The sequence below is a fragment of the Centroberyx affinis genome, unplaced genomic scaffold (genome assembly GCF_046629955.1).
Source record: "Centroberyx affinis isolate AG114_WGS23_722 - 3 ecotype Tasmania unplaced genomic scaffold, CSIRO-AGI_Caff_v1 ptg000485l_1, whole genome shotgun sequence".
Taxonomy (NCBI): domain Eukaryota; kingdom Metazoa; phylum Chordata; class Actinopteri; order Beryciformes; family Berycidae; genus Centroberyx; species Centroberyx affinis.
The window spans coordinates 343,201-370,050 of NW_027279141.1; the positions used below are offsets into that span (position 1 = coordinate 343,201).

At 45.9% G+C, this 26,850-nt stretch overlaps 2 protein-coding genes across 2 annotated transcripts in view; both read right to left on the reverse strand.

Moving 5' to 3' along the window:
- Window positions 1-602: 602 nt before the first annotated feature.
- cd74a (CD74 molecule, major histocompatibility complex, class II invariant chain a) lies at window positions 603-5,262 on the reverse strand. The gene is made up of 9 exons (XM_071517324.1): window positions 5,028-5,262; window positions 3,987-4,156; window positions 3,147-3,247; window positions 2,847-2,903; window positions 2,650-2,733; window positions 2,489-2,567; window positions 1,564-1,764; window positions 1,398-1,460; window positions 603-1,301 (listed from the first exon to the last, which is right to left on the reverse strand). Exons 1-9 carry the CDS (start codon window positions 5,114-5,116, stop codon window positions 1,285-1,287), a joined length of 861 nt encoding a protein of 286 aa, XP_071373425.1. The 5' UTR covers window positions 5,117-5,262; the 3' UTR covers window positions 603-1,284.
- A 1,025-nt stretch (window positions 5,263-6,287) lies between these two features.
- ndst1a (N-deacetylase/N-sulfotransferase (heparan glucosaminyl) 1a) overlaps window positions 6,288-26,850 on the reverse strand; it is a 37,430-nt gene continuing 16,867 nt past the window's right edge. Inside the window, exons 2-15 of the mRNA XM_071517300.1 lie at window positions 16,230-17,252; window positions 14,662-15,144; window positions 13,748-13,835; window positions 13,251-13,405; window positions 12,867-13,052; window positions 11,621-11,749; window positions 11,294-11,476; window positions 10,514-10,610; window positions 10,035-10,158; window positions 9,759-9,933; window positions 9,326-9,496; window positions 9,113-9,222; window positions 8,580-8,682; window positions 6,288-8,426 (exon numbers count right to left, since the gene is read on the reverse strand). Of these exons, the coding sequence (XP_071373401.1) occupies window positions 8,307-8,426; window positions 8,580-8,682; window positions 9,113-9,222; window positions 9,326-9,496; window positions 9,759-9,933; window positions 10,035-10,158; window positions 10,514-10,610; window positions 11,294-11,476; window positions 11,621-11,749; window positions 12,867-13,052; window positions 13,251-13,405; window positions 13,748-13,835; window positions 14,662-15,144; window positions 16,230-16,775 (2,670 nt within the window). The 5' untranslated portion in view covers window positions 16,776-17,252 and the 3' untranslated portion in view covers window positions 6,288-8,306. The remainder of the gene's footprint in view (window positions 8,427-8,579; window positions 8,683-9,112; window positions 9,223-9,325; window positions 9,497-9,758; window positions 9,934-10,034; window positions 10,159-10,513; window positions 10,611-11,293; window positions 11,477-11,620; window positions 11,750-12,866; window positions 13,053-13,250; window positions 13,406-13,747; window positions 13,836-14,661; window positions 15,145-16,229; window positions 17,253-26,850) is intronic.

The following is a 26,850-nucleotide window of genomic DNA, read 5'->3' on the forward strand; positions in this document are numbered from 1 at the left end:
TCACTTTCCTGAAAGAATCTCAGTACTATGATCATCTCTGCATGTCATTATCAGCAGGGAGAGTTAGTGGGACAAACTGCCCTCCACCCTCTAAAACTCCCGGCCTCCAGGGATTTGAGTTACGCTGGCAGCCACACATCCTCCAGCTGGAGACACTCTCACACCAGCAGCTCCTCAGGCTGGGGCCAAGGACAGTGGAAATACCACTGAAGGAGTCAGCTGGGGGAGAAAGCAACACAGTTTTCCGTTGGACTCTGCCTATAATTTGATTGCTATTTTAGTTTTTAAAGATGTCACCTCAGTTGAAGTTTTGGATTGAGTGCTAGCTTGGCAGTTTTGCATCACTTGTGTCTTGTGTCTCTCCTTCAATCTTAGAACAAGGATTAAGTTTGGGAAACTGGGACAGATAAAGGTCTAACTGTGGGTTTTCATGAAATCATATCTGTCTGAGAATGCCTCGTTAAAATTATACTTCAGAATTGCTGTATTTTCCCAGACACAGACACAAAAGGCAGAATGTATTTATTAAAGTGATATTTATTAAAGTGATAGCTTTTACCTTCTATAGATTATTGTGCTGCTGGACATATAGTGAAAAAATGAATTAATCAGTGTAATGTTTTATTCTGTAAATTCATTACAATTCAATGTCACCAACCAACTTTAAACTAGAAAAAACAAAAAGAAAAGTGAAACCTCCCAATTAGGAATAAGTGAGCAATGTCACCATATCCAATCAGATGTAAGTTTATTTAGATTTCAGTGTTAACTTTTATAACTAATTTATCTTATTTAACATTCTCCAATTGTATGTCTATTTCAAGTCACAGGTATAACAATATAGTCATTGTTAGGGAAACAGCATACTTTACTCATCCTTCTCGACCAACACCTCTACGCAGAAATCACTTCGTCACACAGTCACACTCTTAAAGTATGCTTCAGAGACACGATTACACAGGTTTCACACTCATATGTCAGAATATCTAGACAGAGATTTTAAATGCCAATGAGAACACCCCCAAAATAAGTCTATTAATGAAGAAAAATGTAATAAAAATAGCAACATGTAACAGGCCTCTTAATATGATTTCATAAGGCTATGTGTAAAATAGCAATAGCAAAAATGTTACATTTGACAGATTACATGATAGAATGATTGATGAATCACAAACAGCATTACTGCGTAGAGGACTGCATGAGGACATCCTGCTCTTAAAATGTATAGTTTGACTTCTGATGCCTCTGGAAAGATCAGCTGATGAAGAGAGACACCACTTTGGTTCAATTCTCTGTCTTGTCTGGAAAAAGAAAAGGAAACACAAAGAATCAATGATGTGTATCCACCAACAAATACAAGCTCTGTTGATCTTTAAAAGCTGATCTGAGACGCTCACCCTCCTCGTTGCTGAAAGACTTCAGCTGCATCATCCTGGGTGCGGCCATCATGCGGCGAGGGGCTGAGGAAGACAAGGGACAGAAAATGAGGAAAAGGCGTCAACTGTTCTCGGCACACGCAAAGACACAGGTGCAGTTTTCATTCGGAGGGAGCGTGTCCTCTACCTCTCTGGCAGTCGGGCCTGCCGCGCATTTCAGTGCCCTGGATGGGGTTGCCGTTCTCGTCCACGCACCAGCAGTAGCCGGTGCTGTGCCAGCACTGCATGGGCTTGTAGTGGCCCTGCTCGTCACACTGCGGCGTGTAGTAACCGGGCCTCACGCCTGCAGGAGCCGCCTCCGTCTGGCACTTGGTCAGGATGACACTGGCTGATGAGGGATGGAGAGAGCAGAGGACGTTAGGACATTAAAGGCCCGTTTCGACGATGTTAATTACTGCTAAGCGTAGCGCAGGACTAACATGATTTTTTCTACGGAGATAAGAAGGAACTGAAGAACTGAAGTAGAAGGATCAAAAGAAGGAATTGAAACTAGTCTGACAGATGTGGTGAGGTGAAGAGAGAGGCTATGGTGGCAGTGTGAGGAAATGACACTGGCTGCTGCACTACGTGGTGTGTTATTTCCCTTTGTAAGATATCAGAACCTCCAATCTAATTGCTGCACTAATTATGAACTTGTGCACACAAAATAATGAAAATGAGGGTACAAATGACCCAAAACGAGGCAACAAAATGCATCTTGTGCACTGGAATTAAACAAGGCTACAAGGTCTATCTCGATTCAGTAAACTGTGACCTAAAAATCGAAATGATATTCTCCTGTGGCTACTGCCAAGCTCCATACTCTCTCTCTCCTTAGCTCTTATTTTATTTCTTTTCCAGCACTTCTCTCTTACATGAATATTGTCACGGTACTGTGGCCATGACCCTGGCACTCCTTACTGTAGGCTGCTGGAAAACTGATGGTAATCTAGGGAAATTAATCTTATTCTACTCTTGCACTCATTGTAAATTGCTGTGGATAAGAATGTCAGCTAACAAATGACTAAAATGTTAATGTAATGCTGGGGGAAAGGTAGATTGGCTGCAGTAACCTGTGGGTGTGGGGGGTGCAGGCGGCTTCTCCTGGGCCATCTGGAAGATCAGCCAGTGACGCATCCAGGACTCAAAGCCCTGAGGAATACACAGTGTTTAGATACAGAAGCTATACAACTGACAAGATGGTTTCTGTGTGCGTGTGTGTGTCTGTCTTCACCTTCCACTCACTGTCCTCCATCTGTTTCTGCAGGCTCTGCAGGTTGGCCAGGAAGGTCTCGTTGAACTGGGGCAGCTGGGAATTCTGGGCAGAACATAACCGTCGCTTAATGACGACAACTCACATCCACAGAGCTGATACTGATGCTTATGGATGGCAATGTGGTGGTGATACACAGGATACTGAGTGCAACATACCTGCAAGAGGTCCTTCACCTGTTTCTCCACATTCACAATAGCAGTGTCCTGCAGCTTCTGGTGGGACGGGAGAGAGGAGTCAAACATTCCAAATAATAAACAACACTGATCGGTATTCAGTGTTTTCCCGTGTTTGTTTTCATTCACATATTACTGAATTCTCACATCCGAGGAGGTGATATATTATGAATCATCCAAGACAACATTTTGAGTCTCTTTTTTTTTCATGTGAGCTTGTTGTTGAGCTTGCACCTAGACACAGTTTAATGCCAGGTGTCAAGGAGGCAGGTGGAGACCTACTGTCAGGGGCTTCTTCTTGGCCGTCTTTGGGTCTTCATCGGAGGTGAAGTCCATCAGCAGGGGCAGGCTGTTCATGGGCATGTGCATCTGCATTGGAGCCGCTGCAGGGAACAAGGGGAAACTAATGAACCAGTCTGGGGATTTTACACCAGAGTACAAGATGGTGGTAGCTGCTCTAAGAACGGCAACCCTGTTTATTATCATAAACTGAAAGTGTTAAAAAACATTGTCGCAAGCTGAAATAGAATAAAAACTTTGTGGAAAAAAAACTTAAAATAGAAGTAAAATGATCTTCTCTACTTGTAAAACAAAGATAACTGTTTTTACTGAACACTAATTGAAAAATTCATGTTAATACATTTTAAAAAGAATTCATGATTTATTGTTTAGTACCAAAAACACTAAAACTAGAACTGAAACTGAGAAAAAACCCCACCTAAAACTACTGAACCCACACTAAAAACTATCTAAACTGAAATTGAAATAAAAGCTGAGGACCACAGAAATATAAAAACTAATGAGAAATCCAAAACTATAACACTGCTGGCAACATATCATTAAACCAGTGTTCCACCTTCTGGTGCTTTCTCTTTTCACATTCTTCCTCAAAGCGAACTCTCACTTCCCTCTCCGCCTCCCAAGTCCTAGCCTCCTCTTCCTCCTGTCTGATGAAGATCACTATGGGCGGACGATGCATTTCTGAAGATGCGCGCCTTCTCACACCTCTATATAAAGTCAGATAAACTAGACTATCCTTCCCACCGGCACTGCCCAGCCTCCCAAAAAGAGAAGATGAGTTTATTTTCACTTCTTCCACATTTCTCTCCCCCTCCCCCTCACCCTGGGCTCTGCGGGTCAGCTGCTTGCGCATGTTCTCCGAGTTCCTCTGCAGCGAGTGGATCTCCTGCTTCTGGTTGAAGACCAGGTAGGCGGTGAAGACCTGGCTGGCCAGCAGCAGGCAGGCCAGGGTCGTCAGCCCTGCCACCTTGAACGCACGGCTGTTGGAGGACCTAGTCAGACAAAATATGTATGTGACTTGAAGAGGATGAAACAGTGGGGGAGAGAGGGGCAACCATGAGGCACAAGCAAGTTCATAGAAAGTCGAAGTGGGAACAGTAGTGTACTAACTTTCACAGTATCTAGGTTTGGGGGAGTCCCTGTTTGTGGCATTTCCAAAGCATGTGTGGGTGTTTTGATTTGCCTTTTGGACAGTCCAGAACACAAAGAAATGTCCCTTATGTAAACCTAGAATCATGGGATTATCCAAAATATGTATTTCAAAAGAAAAAGCAAAACAATACTGTAACTCTGTGTTTAACTAGGTCCAAAATAATCCAAAATATCCCAAATAATTTAATTAAACCCTAATATGTAATATGCCCAATGTTTTTGTCTGCTGGCTACTATGAGCCAATAGCATGAGAGCATCACGAGTTACTAGGCAGACGCCTTCTGCTAATGCAAAGGGAAGTGTCAGTATTTCTGAGTACTAGTTACTAAACATGTATGTAAGGTACAGTTTATTTAAACAAGTGTAAAAAGGCACAATGCAATAATGACATTCAGTTATTAATGAACTGTTCGGCCTCATAAAAACTTTACTCTATATTGTCTATAGGTGCTACCTAATGAGTCATCGGTTTAAAAAAAAAAAGTTTCACCTGCTGTGTTGCATGTTAGTTAAAAGTTTTTTGTTTTTTTTAAGCAGTTTTAACGAGACTTTTACAGTTTTACAGAACATTTTTAGTTCTATATTTAAATTAAATTTCACACTTTTGTTAAGCTATATATGCAAAGGGCCGTGATTTACTGGCAAAGATTAAACGAAGGAATGATGTTGTATCTAGTCTCATGTGTGGCAGCAGGCTGCTCGAGTCTCACCCTCTGGGTCTTCCAGGGAGAATCAGGGCCTCCTCACTGCCCGCCCGGTTGCCCGTGGCCAGAGGAGCATCTTCTGGAGAGTGGTCCATTAGTCTTGCACGTTCCTCTCACCTTCTTCAACACAGATAACTGGACAGTGTCCGCACGGAGAAGCCAAGAAATAGCCGGTAAATAAGGAAGGACTGTGGACACAGACAGGTTCCTGAGAAATATGAAGTGAAAGGTGCTGAGCAGTGGAAAGCCCCAGATCTTAAGGTGCTGTGGGATGGGTCACTTTGTAGCAGCTCTGCGCTGCTATTGGTCAACCGGCGCCAGCATCACTTGTTGGTAGAGGCAGACAACTGTGAAATGATGAAATGAGATTTATGCATCTTCAAATGTCTATAAACTTGGAAATGTAAGCCTTAATAATGAAAATAATAAATACTTTTACTACTTTTTGTAATACATTTAGTACTACTACTGCTACTACTGATAAAATGCACTTTTCTCACAGTTACTCCAAGTTACATAGTGCTGTAAAATAAAAGGCTGTTCTAACTAAGAGAAAACATGCTGCTGCTCCTTCAAATCTCAGTTAATAAGGGGATTCAGGAAAAGTTAGAAATTATATTGGACTGGGCAAAAATGAACTAGGCCTACTACAGAGTGGAGAAGGAGCTTAAACTCTAAACTTTAACATGTAGTCCAGAATACAAAGGATGATTAAAAAAAAAAACAGAAGACAAGACAAGACCTTTCTTAAGGCTGCCTGCTGTTCAGCTTTCCTAGAACTGCAGAGAATTCCTTTCCTCTGCTGTGAATGTTGGGTATTTTCCCCGTAAGGAAGTGAGGACTCCAAAACCAGAAAAACAGGAGCGACAACTAGATGTTCCTTTAGTTCAAAGATAGGTGCAACATGACAAGCATCAATAAATTGCAAAAAGAAACTAGGCAATATTCTATTTACTGGCTTATATGCTGCATAAGGGTTTGTAAGAGGTTCAGGCTGTATTATATTTCATATCGAACGAGTACTGCATTACACAATGAAACCAAAAGACAAATGAAAACTCTCATCCAGCCTTCAGCCAATTTCTAGCCAGATGGCAGAAAGCAGCCACCTATTTGAGTTCTCAGTCCTTTAGAAATCCCCTTTGTGTGTTTTTGGACAAAACTGGCTTACCTGCATCTCCCTCTGATGTGAGTGTGACCCTAAATAACAAAATAGACTCTAGATGAATGAGAAAAGAAAGCAAAAAAAAAAGTCCAACTACTGAAAAATACAGTGGTGTTTTATTTGCAAATTAAAAAGCACCGACAATATTAGTTACACTGTAAAAATTATTGACAACAATTACAAATCTTTATCATACAGTCCAGGAGATTAGTACCATCGTTGCTGTTATGTGTTATCACTTAATACTTTATATGGAGAGATCCAGTACCTCTGTACAATAGTTGGCAGTGAGAGGATGTGAGAGGGAACAATCTTATCGACATACCTCCATACAATGAAATAATCCGAACGGCAACAACGCACTCCCCCCCCTCCCCCTCCCCACAGCACTGACACTTCACACTGTGAGAAGGGGCTGATGGAGAGTGTAAACCCAAACACATTCATAATAATTTAGGTCTACCAAGGGTTGCGTATTATGTACATTACAAAGTCAGGAAATAAAAGGACCAACATGTGCATCGTTATTACGTCAGAACATTGTACAAAACTATTGCAATAAGAGCAGCTTTTGTTATCTATGCTTGACATCTAGTTGCAGTGGTAATACCTTGACCGGCAACCAAACGCCCGTATGGTCTACAAGTCATACTGTTGGTCTGCCTGGCATCTTTACACGTTTTTCCCAGAGACAACATTTTTATCCCCCCAAACTTAAAAGATCATCTGCTAAATGAAATGAAACAGAGGACAAAATCTACAGTTTTGACATAAAAACCCAATGTTGATACTGCGGTACTAGATGGATGATCTTGCTCTGTACACTCTACTTGAACCTCTTGAACCAGAGTGCTTATTTAACATAGCTAGCTTATGGTCATCTTCACAGATTGTAGTAGGATGCATTTCGTGAGTGTGCTTTCCGATAACCGGTATGCTGTGAACTGGTGTTCACTCGCGTGCCTTAAATAATTGTGCTTTCAACATTTATCCGACCGTTCCTGCTTTAGCCAGTTCCATGGTCCTGGAAATGACTAAAGGGAAAGAATAAAACAACAGTTTGACAAACCAGCCTACTGTACATCTGGGTCCTATGACGAAACTGAAACTAACATGTTTTGTTTTGTGGTACATTCTACAATAATGCGTTACCAACAGCATCATAGAAAAAGTTAAAACAAATAAAATCTGAGTAAAAAAAAAAAAAAATCTATCTTTAAAAAAAAAAGAAAAAAAAAAAGAAAAGAACCCTCAAATGTCCATGTAATAATATTTTGATGAAGATTCTGTCCTGGCACTTGTAAATGCGATAACTAGATTCTACCAAGGCCTATCAAATAAGGCTACAACATGTAGCCTGAGTCAATACTCCAGATGTCCCATTCTGCTCCCACACAAATCCTTTAATTACCAAAGGCATCTGCAACTAATGCCTTTCTGTCAATCAAGCTCTCATCTATCTCCTTACATTTTACACTGCCTGTTCTAATGTGCTCCATACAACACAACTCATGGCTGGAGACACAGATGGTTGTGTGTTCAAGTGTATTCCGCTCCTTTCCTCGGAGCTGGCACTGTGACGACCGGTCAAGGTTCAGACTTCTTTCCTTCCTTAGATTTCAAGATGAAGCTTTGAGTTCATATGAGGAAGAGGCGGCCTGATTAAGGAGAGCAGGGATATGATTACTGAACACTTAACCTCTGCCCTGTGCGTCACTGTGCCTTCCCCTCTGCTTGAAAACACGGTGGAGGCCGTCATGTGGCCACGTCCACGTTTCTGTTTATTCCTTTGTGAGGATGGAGGCATCTCGCAGGACAAGGGAGAGCGGGGAGTGCACTTAGAAGCAACTATGCTCCCTTCCCCCACCAGTTATTATGCTCTCTTCTCCCTTACCACCCACTTGTGCCCCATCCATCTTGTGAAGATCACAACAAGTTTTGAGTTCTGGGTGGGCAACCCATGTTCAAATCTCCATTTTGATAGATTTCAGTCTCTTTCAAAACCGTTTGGGATCTTCGACTTCTTGGGCTGCTCCCGTCATACACGGCCAAATTCCCCCGGGGGCGGGGGGCTGAGCTGTGGTTCAGTCTGTGGAGCTGTGGTCTCCCACTGGGTGCTGCTACCTGGTGTGGACCAACTCCTCTCGGAGCCAGCTGGGCAGCGGCTGGCCCATCCTGTACAGCAGCTTGGACAGCTCAATGTTGTGATCCCGATAGTACTCCCTGAGGAACGCCTGGGACTGATGGAGGGAGAGACAGAAAGGTACAATGAAATCACATTTAAAAACCTTAAAAAAAAACCCAAAATACAGAAAATGCTACAACATATAGGTGAAATAATAACAGATGGTACAATGTATATGTTAAAGTGATAAGCTTATGAATCATCGTACCTCAGGGTCCATGTCAGGGTATCTGCGTCCTTTACTCTTCCCCAAACACTTGGTCTTCCCTCCCTCCAGCAGCTGACACCAGAAGCCTTTCTTAGGGTCGAACCTGTACATAAGAGTAAGATTACAGAACTCAGTATTCAAATTTACTGTTCCCACTTAATGCCTCCCTACAGCTACCCCACAAACGATTCTAAATTTGTCAAGCAAGCAAACAAATGACTGCTTTATATGACAAAGTAGGAGCAGCAATTAATTCCCGCTACATCTCTGCCTTATTTTACCTGCTGCACACCTGAAAACTTAATTTGTTTGGAATTGTCTGGTGCAGAACATCAAACATCTCTTTTTAAGATCGACTGTTTTCAGAGAAGCTTAGAAATTTGAGGTTGTTGGATGAGTAACCAGAGCAAACTGTGTACTGATGCGTCCTGAGAAATCTGAAGTTATAAATTAATGTGCAAATTAATCTGTAAACTTGGCAGCTGAAAGGGAGGATTATGTTGTGATGATGTGAGGTGAAAGCGGACACTCACGCCAGGATCTTGTGGTAGTTGACAGCGTTGGCCAGGCCCAGGAATTTCTGGATTTTATCCATGACTGAGGCTGGCTCAGTCTTCAGCATCTGGCCGTCCAAGACCAGCAACTGGGGAAGAGGCACAGACAGGCTCATATATCAGAACAGGACGGTCTTGTCATGTAGTCCCGTATGTGCTAATAAACTGAAAATACACCCGCACCCACAGTACCTGGCTGGAGTGGTAGTGGTTGAGCCAGCGCTCCATGTGGATGGCGTACCAGCCCGGCACCAGACAGCGGTTCTGCAGGACCCGTAGTTTGACCGGAGAGTCGTGGCCTGCTGTGATGACATCATGGAAGGAGTATTTCAACGCCACCGGGTCATCATGGGCTCTTTGGTGCTGTGGGCAGACAGAGAGGTGCAGCGTGAGAGAGGTATATCTGTGCATTTACCGTATGTATCATTACACCTCTGCATTGTATACAATATCTATCTACAGTGAAGAAGAATCTAAAATAAGCTAATTATAGTACAATGACTTTGCAAAGGTTTCCAGACAAAGATAAACAGAACAGTGAACAATAGTGTAAGATCTTAGACTTTGATATTTAACATACGCTATGATTATGAGTTATTTATTGATTGAGGGTTGCTTGACAGACCTGGTACCAAGAGTACGCTCTGTCAGCTGGGTTGATCAGGATGGTGATGATCTTGGCTTTGGGCAGGAGAGCTGCGGCCCTCTGAGCAGCCACCTCAGAGTCAAAGTAGTTGGCACTCTTCTCAAAGTAGTAGTCTGAACTGGTGTTGGAGGGCAGGGGGAAGTAGTCCATGTACCTGGCAGAGAACAAATACAAAACACATACAAAGTGTTATAAGCAGCTGATGCTGATGTGGTCCAGTTGCAATAAATTCCCTGTAAGCCAGGTGTTTCTTACCAGTCGATGCCTCTGTGGTAGTTGTGCCCATTGAAGAACTGGATCTCTTCAAAGGTCTCCTTGCTGGGGTAGTTACTGGTCAGGTCGGGGTGCATGCCAAGAAACAGGTAGAGTGCTGTCGTCCCTGGGAGATCAGACATTGGTGTAGATAAGAGAGACAGGGCAAAGAGAGAGAAAGAAGCAAGAGGTATAAAAGAGTACATATCATTAGTAAATACTGTAAAGCTTTACACAGATGCAAAAGCATTAACAAAACACAGCTGACTCCAGTATCAAGCCAAATTCATCCCTCCTGGTCAGGTTCATTGGTCAACCAATGGCTGTCTGATTGGTCATCTCATATTCCTGTTCTGATCAGTAATCAAAACATGAAATTCATACCACTTAAAACATGACACTTCTTCTTCCCACCAAGCTAGAAGTGTCTGATTTAATTTACAACTATGTCCTGTAGAGGGTGTTGAAGTACTGCGTCTCACCAGTCTTCTGAGGCCCGATGACAAGCAGCTTGGGGAAGCGGTCACATGTTTTCTCTTTGGACCAGATGTCCTTGTGCCTTTTGTCCTCACAGGGATCCTGTACCCGCAAAAAGACAAACAATCATTTGCTTTATTTCGGCATTCTTTAAAAAAAAAAAAAATAGATAAAAGCTAAACCAAACAGGTTTGAATCTGGGGCTGGAAATACTGCATGAAATTGCTAACAATCGCAATGCTCTTACGTAGAAGAGTCAAATTTAAAAAGGGCAAGAGGAAGCAGGTTAACCGTTGTTTTCACTCCCATGTTCTACAGTTAACAAAGGGGATGCATTTAATAAATTATGTTAATAAGGGCAATGACGTCTCCTCTTAATCTACCCTCAAACCGCCAATTATAATTTATTACCAGTCAAACACACACTGTCCAGGTTTGTGCATAAGGATTGCTAAGGATTCAAGCAATGGCTGAGAAATATATATCGTATTTCAAGGTATACTGATATGACAAGAGTTATGCAAGAGTATGTTTCTTATAATACCATTATTAATGATATTTTATTTAATTGCCGCATTATTATCAAGCTTCTATGATGGAAATTAGATGTGAATAGGCTATACCATTTTGAATGAGGGCTGCATGATTAAAATGTTGCTAGAAAAAAATGCATCAAAATGATGTCTAACAATGCCAAACCTGGCTATACTGCTACAAGTAATAAAACAAAATTGATATGATATTTTGACCATATCACCCTGACTCAAGTATCTCCTTCCACTCACCTGCCAGAGGGGATCTCTCTCGGAGGGGAAGAGGCTGAAGTACTTCTGGGCCAGCTGGATAGGCGGCAGGGTCTGCAGCTTCAGGTTGGTCCATGTCTGGACGAACTTCACCAGACTCTTAAAGGTGTACAGCCCCAGGCGATCATTCCCATAGTTGGACAAGTGGGTCATGAAGATGCTAATCTGTGGACAGGGAGGTAGAGGGAGAGTAAGAAAGAGAAAGGTAGGTATAATGAATGCGGTTTGAATTTCAATTTACACCAGAGCTTAAGTAAGTTTCTAAGTATGCAAGACGTAGGCTGTGCTGCGTTCATGCATTTGACTCACAGGGTTTAGAAGAACAGTGAGGAACAGTTCTCCTCCATTGATGAGCTTGTCCAACTCGTTAGGACTCACTGGGTAGTCTTTATAGAAGATAGTGTGTGTGAACAGACCACATGTCTGCCTGGGCAGCACCTGCAATACAAACACATAGAAGTTACCAAACCAAAAACACAAAAGGCAGGCACTCAAACAAACGCACACACATCAGAGCTCTGCTGAGTGCAGAGCCGTCAATACTCCAGGCGATTGCCCCAGACATTGTTTGCTTTCAATAACATTCATATTATGCAGCTCATCTAGCCAAAGCAAACCTATTATCCACTCTGAGTCTATATGGAAATTCATGGAAATGCGTTTACAGTTTGGAGTGTCTGGGGAACTGAATATCAATCATCAGTAAGCAGTGGAGACTGTCCATTCAGAGTGCTCTATCTCAAGGACGAGAATAGAGCGCTGAGACCACACAGCCCGAGTGAATGCCGACACTACAAAGGAACCGGACTGAGGCCGCACTGTTTCCCATCAGCTCTGAAGGTCATTTTTTTCAATTCTTTGAACTTCTTGACTGTAATCTATTCAGCTTTAATTTTGCCCTGGTATGCTAAAGCTTTGTATTTACTAGTACCGGCAAGCGGCGTCAAGCAGAATAAGGCAGTTTTGGGGTGTTGACATTTCAGTGATTGGTTGTGTGCAAACATTTGCTGTGCCGCTTCCAGAGGTGTCAGTCATCGTTGTGGTGCTGAAGCCGACTGAAAGAGGCGTCTAACGGCAAGAACTGTTGACTTGACTACATTATCATCTCCCACTCTGTAGAAGAAACCTCGCTGGCCAATAGGATTAATGAGACGATTGCCTTCCTCGATGCCAGTGTTGCCGCGGCAATATAAATACAACCAAGATGCTGTTCAACGTCTCAGGGGAAAAGACGTGAGAGGAGAAGAGGCAGAGATCACAGCAGAGGGAACGTGATGGGCAGAGGCACCACGGTGAGAAAACGCTGGGCATTAAGAGAGGATGTGGAGAGATTAAACACAAAAGAACGGGAGGGAGGTGGAGATGGAGAGATGGTAAATGAACGATGGGTAGCGCAGCTGCAGATAGAAGAGAACACTCACAGAGATTCATAGCTGGAGAATAAACAAACTACAAAGGGCAACGGACACTGAAAAGCCGAGTGGAGGGAAAGAGATGAGACCAGAGGCAAAGAGATAATGAGGCCTTATGTGTGCGAGTTAGTGTGTGATCTTACGCTGATGCCGCTGTGGATGAAGCCTCGTCGGAAGCGGGCGGGCTTCAGGTGGGGGTATTCCTCTGTGCTGGTCACCTTGATGCCCCACACCTTCTTCCATGCATCGTACAGCTGCATGTGGACAGGGTAGACCCCCGAGTGGTGGGGCGCCACCGCATAGCCCATGTTAGTGGGGATGCCATGCTCCTGGAGGGTGGGAAGAGTGAGAGGGAGGGGTTGGGAGACGGGAAGAAAGGAGGCAGAAGATTCATCAAGACCATGCCTTAACACCATGCCTATGACTGCCTGCTATTTGAACAGGGAAGGGGGAATAAGTTGCAATACTAGCACTAGATCACAATGCAAGCCCAAAGCTGAGATCTGCCCTTTGCCCCTGTGACTCACCATGGCAAATTTCTTGTTGAGCAGCATCTGCTCAGCCAGCACGGACTGGTTGTGGAATAGATGGGGCTGCATGTGGCTCCACATGTGAGGGAACCACCAGAACTCCTTCACATAGGACAGCAGCAGGTCATCTCCCAGGTCCTCCTCATCAGAGCCTAGATGCACGAGAGGGAGAGAGAGGTAAACAGAAACATCGGGGTGATTGGTGAGAGGAGGAGGGGATAAAGAAAGGATGGGGACAGCAACAGAGGAGAGAAGGCAGAGAGAGTTTCAGCAGTGGCAAAGGTGGAATGGGGTCAGTGAGGGGAGATGGAAGAAATGAGGAGAGGCAGAAAAACAGTCACTGGAAGAAAAAAGGTCAAATACAAGAGTGAGGCATGAGGGAAAAGAGCAGTAGAAGAAATGAGATTGCGGCACGAGGGAGAAGAAGAGGAACAGACCAGGAGAAGAGTTTGTTGAGTTTTATCACATTCTCTCCAGAGGCCACAACATCTTACCAGCATGAAAGAATTTCCCTGAGAAGCCCAGGTTGAAGGTGAAGTTGGGCACATGGGTTCGCAGCTCCCTCTGGGTCTCCAGCAGGGCCTGCAACATCGGGGTGGAGGGAAGGGCAGTGAGTCAATACATGATGCACTCATACTGGTGTATTAACATCTCAGCAGCGCGTGCATATGTACACATATACACACACGACACACAGAGAATTTTATCCGGCAAGTTGCTTTTAGTACACATCCAGCATCCACCCCCGGTTGCCTCACTCCTCTCCTTCATTCTGTTTGATATTTTCCTCTCCTCTGATTTGGGTGTTTGTTTCATTTGATCTCCACACTGGATGAGAATCCAGGCGCACACACACACACACACACACACTCTCTCTCTCACTCTCAAATTTCTCCGTTTCCCTGTCAGGGTGTGATTCATTCCTAATGTGCTGCCAGTGAGAAAGCCTTGATGCCTTTTCCCCAAGTTTTTCTCCACCCCGCCCGCCTGCACATGTGAGGGGTCTGTTCCACTCTGAGGGGACGCAAGCAAGGAGCTCTCCGATATTCTTTGTGTGTCTCTGGGCCCCTGAAATATTCATGGCTGTGGAGCTTCTGTGACAGTGTGAGCGCTGGGGCCTGTCAGCTTTGAGCGGCCTACTGGGACGAACACATTCAGAGGCGGAATTGGAGGGAGAGGAAGGGGTTTCTATATGACTAGCAGAGGACAGCGCAGCAGTGTGTGTGGGGGGCAACTTCTGTATTCCTGCACAGGAATGCATTTTGAAGCCTAGCAGTGGTTGAGGAATACACAGGAGGGCTTGGTTTCTATTCGAATGAATCATTTTCTTTCACTCACAAACAGATGCAAGTATGCTCACAAACACACACACATAAGTATGCAGATCTAGGCTCGGATACAAACTGACCTTTACGTCCGGCACCTTCATGCGGGTGCCCTCTTTGCCCACGAAGATGTCATCTATATCCACTAGGACGTGGCGCTCCAGGGACAACGAGAGCCTCTTCCCCGTCAGAAAGGCCACGGCGTCCACAAACACCAGCTTGTGCAGCCAGAAGACCAGGTTGTTGCCAAACAGGACCCTCTGGATGCCGTCGTGGAGCCCCAGGTCCTGCACCACCGACGGGAGCAGGGCGGCGTTTTGCCCCATCGACGCCACGCTCTCGGCGGACTGCGTCTTGGCCAGCAGCACAGGCTCGTAGGTGGAGTGGTTGGACTGGAAGACGGTCCAATCGTCCCCGGGGAGCGGGCCTGGCAAGGGCTGCCCCGAGCGAGTGATGAAAAGGAGGGGGGACTTGGGGTTGACAGAGCAGTCCTTCAGACCCAAGTTGGAGTGGAGGAAGAGGGGGAAGCCTTTCAGCTGCGCACTTAGCAGGCTGTTCTCATTGGCCTGATTGACAGAGAGAGAGACAGAGGGAGAAAATAAAAATCACAAGGGAGATTCATTGAACATTGGACTGATGAAGACAGAAGTGTATTGGATATAATTCCCCAATTTCTCCGATCATGTGTTAAATAAGGAATGTCAGGCCTACTCAAACGTGAAGGAATGAGGCAGCTTCTACCTGCTATGCTCAATCTGCTATGCTTCGGAGTTTTCAGTCAAAATGAGTAGCCTCCCGCTGTGTCCTCTACGGAGATTCAAAGACTGAGGATTCAGTGATTATTCATATCTGAATTTCCCCTCCCAAAATTGTCACTCTCCAATTCTCTCACATCTCTACTGCCATAGATACACAAGTCCTCCCTTCCCTTGCACTTCTGCCGAAGCCTTCCTCAATATTTCACCACCGCGGCTGTGTGGGTGTATGAGAAAAAACAGCATTATTAAGTTCTCACACTCGTGCTCTGTGGTGTCCGCACGATGGCTTCTGATTTAAAATCTTTGTCCACTGTGATTAGCAAACACATTGGTGCAGATAGCAGACGACTGCTGTGTGTCCATGTCATTGAGATGCACTCCCTCTCTCCTCTCCCTCATCCCCCAAAAGACAGCAAATCCCACAGGTCGTCCTAACCTTCACCTACACCACTGCAACACACCTCCATGCCTCCACATCTCTTTCTATATTCTTTCTGTGGCTCGGAGATGGTGATTAAAACCATAAGACCTGAAAACTGGCCTTCGGCAAACAGGCTCAGCTAGGGATTACTGGGAGAGAGGGAGAGAAAGAGAGAGAGGGAGAGAGTCTAAGGAATGAACAGCTAGAGGAAGAGCTAATACCAAAGAAAAAGTGAAAGAGAAAAGGAGATACTGGGGCAAAAAGGGGAAGAGGCCAGATTGCAAAAGAAAGAAAAATAAGAGAGAAAGACAGAACATGAGGGAAAGAGTGCAGTGGGACCGAGTGATATTGAACCAGGCAGGTCTTTCCAACCCTGTGAATCCTATCTCCTTAGAGACGATGGAGCCAGATGGACAAGGCAGAAGGTGTGAGTGAGAGGAGGGGGGGGGGGAGAGTGTTGTGTTGTCCTAACCTTGAAGAAGCCGATGATGCCTACTCCGTATTCCACACAGTATTTGTCCAGCAGCTCTCGGTTCCACGCGTCCAAGTTGACGTACTTCAGAATGTTCTCGTAAATCACCAGCGTGAAACGTCCTCTCTCTTTGTCCGTTAATGTGGGCATGTCCCCTTTGCCGGGAGAGATCTCAGTCCGGTACCGGAACCGACCGGATTCCAAGATGGCCACGATCTCCTGGCCCAGCTGAGAATACTGGCTCTCCACAAACACCAGAACCACGGGGTCTGTCCTGGCCCCTCCCGGATCCACCCCGGGCCCGCCCGACACGCTCCGCAAAGGGAGCAGCCGGGACGGAGTCACCCGGGGGTCATCGGAGTCGGCGGATGCGCCCTCGGCCCCGGAGACGCCCCCTCCCGAGGGCTCCAGCTCCCGCTTGGCGCCATAGAGGAAGTAGGCGGAGACGAAGACGCTGACGGCGCAGAAGAGGAAGAGCAGGAGGAGGGAGGTCTGCAGGGGGAGGAGACGGACCAGCCGACGGACGCGTGTCACGCATCCCAGCATCGTCTCACGCCGCACCGCCCCACCGGCCCAGCAACACGCCCTGGGAACAGTCTCTCTTGGTTTTGGGAAGAAAAAGGCGAGCAGGAATAATTCACAACAAAGTCAGTCTTGTTATTGAGCTAAACGCACAGCGGGTCAAGGTAGCAGCAGCAGCAGCAGCTACTGGAGAAAGAAATGAGACGGTCTCACGTTGGCTCTCCCTCATATTGTAGCACTGCTTATGTCACCATGGCAGAGAAGTAGGGGGCCTTGGACCACTGGTACACCCTTATGCCTCAGAGGGAGGGGTGACAGGCCAAGTCACTGGTGGAGAAAGGTGTTGGACGACCCCATCACCTGGCCATCATGTGAACCTGCCAACCACGTCCCAGCTAGGTTCTGCTCCACTCTGTTGATTGGAGGATGATCTCTAGGGGAAAGTGAGGTCACACAGGTCATCTCAGCAGCACCATTTCCCCCCGGACAGAATCTGCTGACCTGGAAAGACAGTAGAAAAAAAAAAACACACATGGAAAATGAATGAATAAAATGTAAACAAAGAGAAAAAAACAGTATTGACTCCTATAGAAAAAGCCACAATGACACATGTTTTTATTGTGTGGGGTATAGTGGTGTGTGGGAGATGTGTGTGTATTACTGGTGCCAACACTTCAAAAGTTCATTTGTTCATTCGAAAGTAGTCCTTGCATTCACCTACACACACTGTCAGAGCTGCCAATTCCTCCCCACACACACACACACACACACACACACACACACACACACACACACACCTAACCCCCATGTACACAAACACACACACACACACACACACACACACACACACACACACACTCACGCAGCCTCCACGCAATCAATAGGCAGAATGTGAGTGACAACAAAGCCCTGAGGCGAGCCAATTCCCCGATTCAGTCCAGCAGGACGGCACGACTGCATGTAAAGTGAAGCCATCACCAGGGGGGACACTCGCCTTCTATTTCCCTCAAATCCTCAGAGTATCAAGACCAAAATTGAGTACAGGAGAAAGAAGAAAAACAAGCTGACAGAGAGGAAGTGATCCAAGAGCAGAGGAGTGGATGATGGCAACAGACAGACCCGGCAACAATAGGATCCTTACACTGGGACCTATCACACTGAATGCACATTTCCATACATCCTGCAGACGTAAAACAATTGTAGTATAGCAAACCCTTAGTCAATCTCCAATTGGCTCTTAGCAGACCTTCTGACAAAGACACCACAGTTGGCAAAGGTGCTGAATATCTGATTACATCAAGTGGGAAAAGTACAAGATGTGGTATGAGAATGGTGCGAGCTAGTCACTCAGAAAAACATCATTTCTCCATTTAGAGCCTTGGCAGAGAAATCAGGCAGAGCAGCACTACCTTTGCATGGAAATGCTCTGTCCATTATGAGGGAGAGCAGTTGAGGTGCAGGTTTATAAAACCCTAGATACCACATTAGAGAAGAGTCACAGCCCTCTCAACCCAAAGACATTCAATAATGACCGCTAGATCCATCAAGACTCATCAAATACACATAAAATGGATTTGATAATGCTACTGAAGGGTTTATTAGTAAGACCATAAATGAAGGTTTAATTAAAGTGGTGAATAAAAGAGTTAAAAAATACAACAGTGACCACACCAAGCTTGATATTGTGCGTCCCATGGGTGGCTATCAGCCATCTGACACATATTACATTTAATGAGTTATTGATTTTTGACAGCCAAGGCCTGATAGGAGAAAAGCCTCACATCATTCCATGCATTATTTCTAACAGTATTCCATAGAGAAAATCCTCATATCATTCAATATATCATTTGATATACGCACAGCATTACATGGTGGAAAACCCTGGCCATATAGTTTCCTTTTAATGTAATCAAGGTCAACATTCTGGTGGAGTAGCTCTCCCTCTAGCCTTCCAGCTCGGGTTAAAAACGATGCCCAAATCTTCCTGTGAGCGCAGCAGAAGAAATCACACTTCTGTTTCTCTGAGCCGCGTCCAAGTTTCCTCTTCACAGGGAGGCAGATTCTAATGTAAAGAGCGGGCGTGAAAAAGCAGTGGGCGTTCAGAGAATGTATCGCAGCGAAGCAGACAAAAACCCACAGCCCTGGCCGCTTGAAGATCCCCCATACCTTGTTTGTTCACTTCTGAAGGAGCCAGGGTCCGTGCCACAGCATATCAAAGCACGATTAGCCACAGGAAGAGACAACAAAATGAGAGTGAAACGGAGCAGAGGGGAGGGATGGCTTTCTCAGAGAGGCAACTTTTAACACGACACAGAAGCCTCTTAGGCGTCAGGTTTGTGTCGCTGCTTCGGGGGAACAACTCGAGGGACCTGCAGCGATGAGGTTTCTCAACACCAAATCCTCTCTCAAAGAAGAAAAGTTATTTCAAAGTAATTTTCTGTTGATGATTAATCAGAATAAAGACCTGTGTTATCTTCAGCCAGGTCTGCGGGGAGACAAAGGCTCTGCCATGACTCTAATGACACTGTTGACAGGGCTTGGGAGCAGATTAAACGGTGAGGCAACACAAACAGAGTTGGGGCACGCGCAATCTCAGGTCTTGCCCAACTCTCAGCAGCGATGACCGCCCCCCCCAATGTTGACCTTCAGACTGTGTTACAAAGAGCTACAATCAAGCTACAATCAAAGGAGGGAGCAGAGAGGGAAAGGGAAAGGGGGAGAAAAGGAGCAATACACAAAAGAAAGTGCAGCCCACAAAGAAGAGCTCAAGGCCTTGAGTTTGAGGCTACAGTAGTGAGATCAGGCAAGCCAGACAGAGAGTACATTACATTAGACTATAATGGAGATGAGAGTATGTACTACAGAATTGTATTAGCGCTGAATAGAACAATGGCTAATGGATCTCAAATCTCTGCACGCCGTTCTCGCCAAACATGCCCTCTACTCCCCTCCCCCCCCCCATGCATACCTTCGAGGAAGCCAAGATATAACTGCCAACGCCCCCTTCCCCCTTTCTCCAAAATAATAAAATAATGCAAAAGTGCGGAGCAGGAAGAAGAAAGGGGACATGAATATTTCATGTTTAGAGGAAGCTGATGGGAGGTATAGCCAGCAGACATATCAGTAAGGTAAAGAGCAGCCAAAAGGTGCACACCAGAGTCTTGCAGTCTGCCAAAGAGAGTCAGTGTCTTTACTCATGCATAAGGGAGAGGCAGATGGAGACTAATGCGTATTTGATAGCCAACCTTTTCATTCTCAGTGATGGAAAGAGCTCAGACTGAATATGAGCTCTGTAATTGCACACGTGGACTGGAAAGCCTTCCTAAACGGAGGTGGCAGACACAGACGACCGAGAAGAAGAAAATAAGCAGCAAAGGGAGAAAAGAGTATGAGCGGGAAAGGCAGAAAAAAGAGGAAGAGGAAAGAACAAGATCAAGTACCAAAGCACGTGAGTAAAATAGGGAAAAAAAAGACACAGATTGGTGGGAGAAATGAGCAAGAAAATCATCCCTAAGGCGACAATCAATCTCAAGTCTTTGAAAACATCAATTAACATATTTCCTTCATTATTTAATAGCAGCTGAATGATGGTGACAGAATGAAGTGGCGGTATAAACAATGGCAGGTGACGGCGGAGAGGACAGAGTAATGTTTTTCATCAGGGTGGGTGGTCACTCAAACCTGCTCTCTCTACATCATGGGAAGCAGGCCAGAACCACACGGCTAGATTAATGAGCGAAGATGAGGAAGGAAGAGGGAGAGGGAGAGAGAGAGGGGGAGAAAGAGAGAGAGATAGAGAGAGAGAGAGAGAGACGCAGGCTGCTCTGCTGCCCTCTCAACTAATGTTCTTCTGTCTGCTTACTCTGATTTCTTTGTGTCTATCTGGGTGTTTGTCTAAATATAAGCTTCCCTCCTCTCTCCCTCTGTGTTAGAATGAGTTGCTGAGAGAGAAACCTGGACCTCAGCTGTAACAACTCTCTGGATAAACAACACTAAGGTTGGCCATATGCAGCCTCACACGTCCTTTCCCCCTCTTTTCTCTCACTGCCTCCCTCCCTCTCTCGCCGTCTCCCTCCGACAAAGCTGTTGGATTTCTCTCTGTGTTTAAAGTGTGAATAAGACTAAGTGTTCCAGGGATTTGTGAGGGGAGTCACTACATTAACACTAACAACCAGGGCCGGACTAGCCAGAGGTGATCCCTTCTGCAAATAAACTTTTAAGGAGGTGGGCCTCCCAACCCCGCAGGACCCAACAGAGCCTCTTCTCCCCAGCTACCCCTCTCCCCCATCCATCCCCTCAGTGCTGACTGACAGACATAAATGATGACCCTCTGTGTTCAATCTCCAAGTGCCTTGGCAACCACACATTCTCCATGGAAACGCCAATGTTACGTTGTGTTCAGAGGCCACTGCCTGGAAACTGTGGAGTAGGAAGGGTATGGAGGGTGGCGGTCAATAGGACAGGCCTCAAAAGGCTACTGTTGTCGTTACTGTTAGCCCTTTGTCTTACAGTGCATTGATGTGCATGTACCAAAGTGACTGGATCACAGGAGAGACTGTCTGACCCGAGACGCTCATTAGAAGATCCACAAACCAAACTGTCTCAGTACAAAGCACATCCGTTCTGCTTGTATTTATTCCTGACAACAACAGTTATTATGCCTAATTTGTGTCAATTTGCAGGCCTCAATCAGAGTGGACAAAATGAGTTTGGTGTGTCCGTCTGAATTGGCCAGGGCAGGGGTCAAGGTGAGATGGGTCAGGTCGAGGCCAATGTAATCCCTAATCCGTAATCCTGTTAATCTCAACACTGCAAACAGTACTAAATGTTCTTATGCCAGCTCTGTTACTATGCGGGGTGACTTGAAGGGATTAACAAGACAAGACACAATAGAGATGAGGATGAAAGCCAAACGTTATGTTGGAGAAAAGGTGAAAATATTACAAACGTGTCATTTCTCCTAGTTTGTTTGGAGATGGTTTCTTAACCCACTGATGTGTCACTCCCTTGGATTCCTTCACCTAAATACAGAAGGAACAAACTCTGCAGTTTGAGAGCTGTTGTGACCACTGAAGACTACACAACCATTGTGTTATAATTCCCTATCATGCAATGAACAGTGAGAAGCAAAGCTAAAGCAAATTTCTCCATTTGCATTCATCCTCCTACCCCTTTTTTTTCTTGCTGGAGATTAAACTTCAAAAGAAATATGAAAATTCCAGCTTTTTGAAGCACATCTAAAGAGGAACAAACAAGCGCATGAGAGGAGCAAGGACTCGCCTTCTTAGACAGGTTACGTTTAAAAGCCACAGACGCAGGTTTTTCCTTAAGCCTGCCTTGGCATTCATCAATATAGAATCAATCAATCTGAAATTCAAATTCCATTTCATGCATCCATTGTGGCTGGTACGATTAAAGGCTTAGGCCGTGAAATAGCGCGGAACGCGGCGCTGCTCCCTCTCTCCAGCTTCCTCCTCTCACCCTACAGCCAATCTGAATGCACAGGCAGGCAGCTTCATTTTAGCCGCACTGCAAACATTTACGCCGACACTTCCTCTCTCTCAGTCTCATCAATTCATTTCATGCCTCTGTGTGAAGGACAGACGACTCGGGGAGGAAATGTAGTTTTGCCTTCTAATTCTCTAGAAAGTGACTTTCAGACCATTTCCCCCCGCCAAACCATGCGGCTGAATTATCACATCATTTTTCAGCACCTCAATTTACTGTCCCCAAGACTGAGGCAATTTCACAGAGGAAAAATGCCTTCCCTCAATTCGCCCATGCCCCTCCAATTTTATATCAGGGCCGCACTTGAAGACCCCGATCCCAGCGCTGTCGTAATTGAAATGATTGCAATGTTATTCGTTGAAGCGGTAATGGGACAGAGAGACAAAGACTCATCTTCAAGTCCAGAAAAGAGAGTGCAATCTTTTCCTAAGAGCAATTATTAACAGAATGGGAAGACAGCAATGTGTTCAATGAAAATTACTCAGAGAGAATTGGTCCATTTCTGTACCTGCATATTCAGTGCTAGATAGAGCTAGATTCCACCCTCAGACTTCCATTAGAAGGATCATGTCAGATCCCATCAACACAGATATCATCCTCCATGAGGATAAACTGAATAGGCACAGGCATAATGGCATGATTACACATTCATATTATGTGGGGGGCGATTAGGACCAAGATGAATAAAAACACGGAGGATAGAGGATAAAATATACATGGCTCTCTCCGCCTTTCTTTCTCTCAGATAGGCTCCCACACCTCCAGTCTTCTTCAGATCTAGGATCTCCAGCAGGAACTGTGGGGACAGCGGGATCTGAGAGCGGCAGAAGTGTGAAATGGATTACCTCACAGTAGGAGAAGCAGTGCGGATGAGCCGCGTGCGCCATGGGAAAACCGTGGCGGGATGGAGGCGAGGTACGGAGAGTCATTAGGGAACGTTGGAGCCGAGATGTGAAATGGAGACTTTCCTCAATGGGATTACCCCCCTGGGCAGCAGAGAGGAGAGAGAGGAACCAGCACCTTCATCAATGGCCTCCATCACCTACGCACGGCACTTAAAAGCACCCCACACACACACACACACACACACACACACACACACACACACACACACACACACACACCTCCTTCTGGTGATAACCACCAGCAGCTTGCTACTACAGTATGTCTATTTATAGACACTTAGTGCTCCATTTACAGACATGGGGACACAGGTTCTGTGCAATAAAGGACCAGTAGATGAGTAAATGGAATAGATTATTTGTATACTACCGACCTATATTAGCAGTAGGGGGAGTAAAGGGCTGAACTGGCCAGAGTGGCACAGAGAAAAGATAAATGGTGGATTACGGAAAATACTGGAGCACATGTGTTGCTAAAGCTGCAGCCCCATTAGAAGGGACAGCCAAGCCATTATCACTCACAAATGACAACAGATCCAGTGTGGAGCGAAGGTGTCATGTCTAGATTAATTGCAATCTGATGAATCTGATTACATGGCAGATAGATTAATCAGATACACAACAATCAGAGAATGGACTGATTAAGCCAATGAGAAGGGGAAATAAATGACCCCTCTTTGGAGGCTTTCCATATGGTTCTCTCTCAGTTTAATCTTTGAGTGACAGCACAGACTATTAGCCAGCAGCCGCAGGAGGGCGGATCCTATGGTGTGTGCTGTGAAAAATACATAATAATATTCTTTTTTTGTGGATGGTTCGACGTCATGCATATGGCCTGCAGTGCTGGAATAACGGCATTGACATGTTTATGTGTGGAAATTAAAGGAAGGACCTCGGGCAATGAATAACACCCCTCCCGCACTTTCACCATCACACACACACACACACGCCCCCACTGCCGAAATTACATACATGCAGACACACCTCCGAGAAAGGGTAGTTGACTCTATTGGATTTCTGAGGGAAGAAATAGGCTTGTAGTCCCTCGGACAGCCAATGGAAGGCAAAGGGAGGTGGTGGCGGGGGGTGGGGGGGGTGGTCATTTATCATTTTTGTCAGTCCTGGTAGAAAAGGGGGATAAGGGGGGGCTTTCATATAAATTGAGTGTAGGTGGAATCAATGTGGTGTTGTTGGTGAGGGCAGGGAGGGGAGAGAGACCCAGATCAATGCTGGTGGGAGTGACTGTTTGTTCCCATTGTTTATCTACTGTCATCTCAGGACGCCACTGAAGGACAAGGGAGCACGGCGGGCAGCACAATGTCTCCACTGGGACAGAAATGCTCCGTAATGGGTCTCTCCTTATACAGACAATAGACATCACTCAGAAGTGAAAGTCATACCGCATATGGGTAAGAGTCATATGTATGTGTGTGTGTGTGTGTGTGTGTGTGAAGGGGTAGGGGGGTGGGGGGGCAACAGGAGATAACAGTCGTTTTCAGTTGTGGTTTCACGCTGCAGGGTCGGCCGATCAAATGAACCGCCTGTTCAACTGAGAAAACCTGGAGCTCCACAGAACCTCTGACCGAAGCACGACAGTTTTATTACGGCCTTTATGCCTGCAGCAGAACAGCAATAACAGATTTGCTGACCTGAATTGAACCGAAGATACTATCAAAACGACAACAATGCTCTTGATGACCTCAAATGAATAAAAACAATGGCTGTAATAATCATAATGAAATCCCCAGGCATGCTGTAACACGGGCTGCGGCACTCACATAAACAATATGGCTGTCCAATCTACTCAATCAATCTGGGACAGGCGGAGGGTAAACAGCAGACCAGATGATGTATCTCAGACTGCAATAGGCAGAAGTACAATACCTGCTCATGAAATGATGATGAGCTGGATTTAAGAGGCCGCCCAGTGAAGTTCAGGTACCAGAGTATTATCGCCCCCCTCGGGAGCCTCGCCTCTCCCCTCCTCTTTCCCTTTCTCCCTCCCTCTTCCATCTCCCCTTCTTTCATGTCCAGATAAGAAACGGCCCGCACTGATCTGACTGTGATTCGCGCAGCAGAAATGCGTTCCCATGGGAATATCACGGCAAGGCAGAATAGCTGACACAAGAGGAGATGAGATTCTGTTGTGCTGCCCATATTTTTGCCTGCGAGATCAAACAGATAGGATTTTTCCTCCTGCATGAAAATGCATTCAAAATCATCAGCCTGCTTTCAAAGCATAATCAACAACAACAGATAAATGGATGGATGGAAGTGGTAATTTGTCTAGAGGGCCGTATATGTTTTGCATAAACAAACAGAGCACACTTGACACGCGCCCTCATCATGTTAATTTTATTCACTAAACTCCTGAAAATCCCAACTGTGAGAAAAATACCCCATCCTCGTGATTGGCCTATTACAATGACACTAATTACACTCCCAAATCTAGCTCTAGTCATGAATCCTATTATAGATCCTATGGTTTTTGAAGTCCCAGTCCCAGTGCCTTCCCTCCCGTACACCTAGCCTTGGTCGCGGTCTAAAAATCAGCTGGCCTAATTTCTCTCCACCACAACAGTCGGGCTCCCAGGCTGCTCTGCGCTCCCCACTTTTCCGATGTGGCGGGCCAACTGCATTGCGATCTGCGGCCCCATGCGCTACAGCGTCCCCCTGTCTCGCGGCTGGCCTCCGCTCCAACTCCATCCCCGGCCAAAGCCTTGTTCCTTGATCTCCCCAGCCCCCAGGATTGCCACCCCATCCCCCCCCCCCCCCCCCTCGCCTCCAGTCTCCCCGTGTTCCCCGACTAAAACACAGCTCCGCCACGGCTCACCGTTATCCCTTCCTCGGCTCTAGTGTAAACCCTGCCACCGTCCCGGACTCTTCCCATTGCAAAACCCTCTGGCTCCGGCGCTCTGCCTGTTCCCCGGCCAACTTCCTTTCCCTTCCCCTCCGCTCATCCTGGACCAGCAGGTGAGGCATGCGTGGGTGTCACGGAGTTGACAGGTCTATCTGGGCTCTGTCTACTACGCTGGCTCTCCCCATTTCCCCTCTTCACTGCTCTCGCTACAGCTGCTGTGTATCCTACTGTGACACCACACACACACACACACACACTCACACACACACACAGGGAGATTGGTTTACAGAAGGGGGCTGCTGGAGCCAGGGCACAGGGACAAGCCTCCACAGTGATGCATGCATGGTGTAACTGGAACACAACATTTTTGAAATTTGAACAACTTTTCAAATTATTTTTTCAGAGAGAGAGACAGAGAGAGAGGCAGAGAGAGAGAGAGAGAGGGAGAGAGAGCAAGAGCGAGAGAGAGATGTGCATGTGTTTTTATGTGGGAAGGCAGCTATGCTTTTTCCCTGTCAGTTCAAGGAAAGCCTGTCACAGTTATGGATTAAATGCCACTGTGCAGCACCGTATACACACACACAGCTTGACAGTTTAATGGTGCGTATATGTGTTTGCATGTATATGTGTGTCCATGTGTGCACGTTTATGTGTGACTGAGTGTACGCGCGTGGATGGTAGGCTATGGGTAGAAAACCCCAATGCAAAAAGCAGGCTGTCAAGCAGTGTGCTAGCCATGTAAAATGTGTCTTCCTGCTACCCATCCATAACGTGCCAGCAGCTGCCAAAGTCCGCGCGGTTCAGGCACACACCGTCACCATAAACCCTA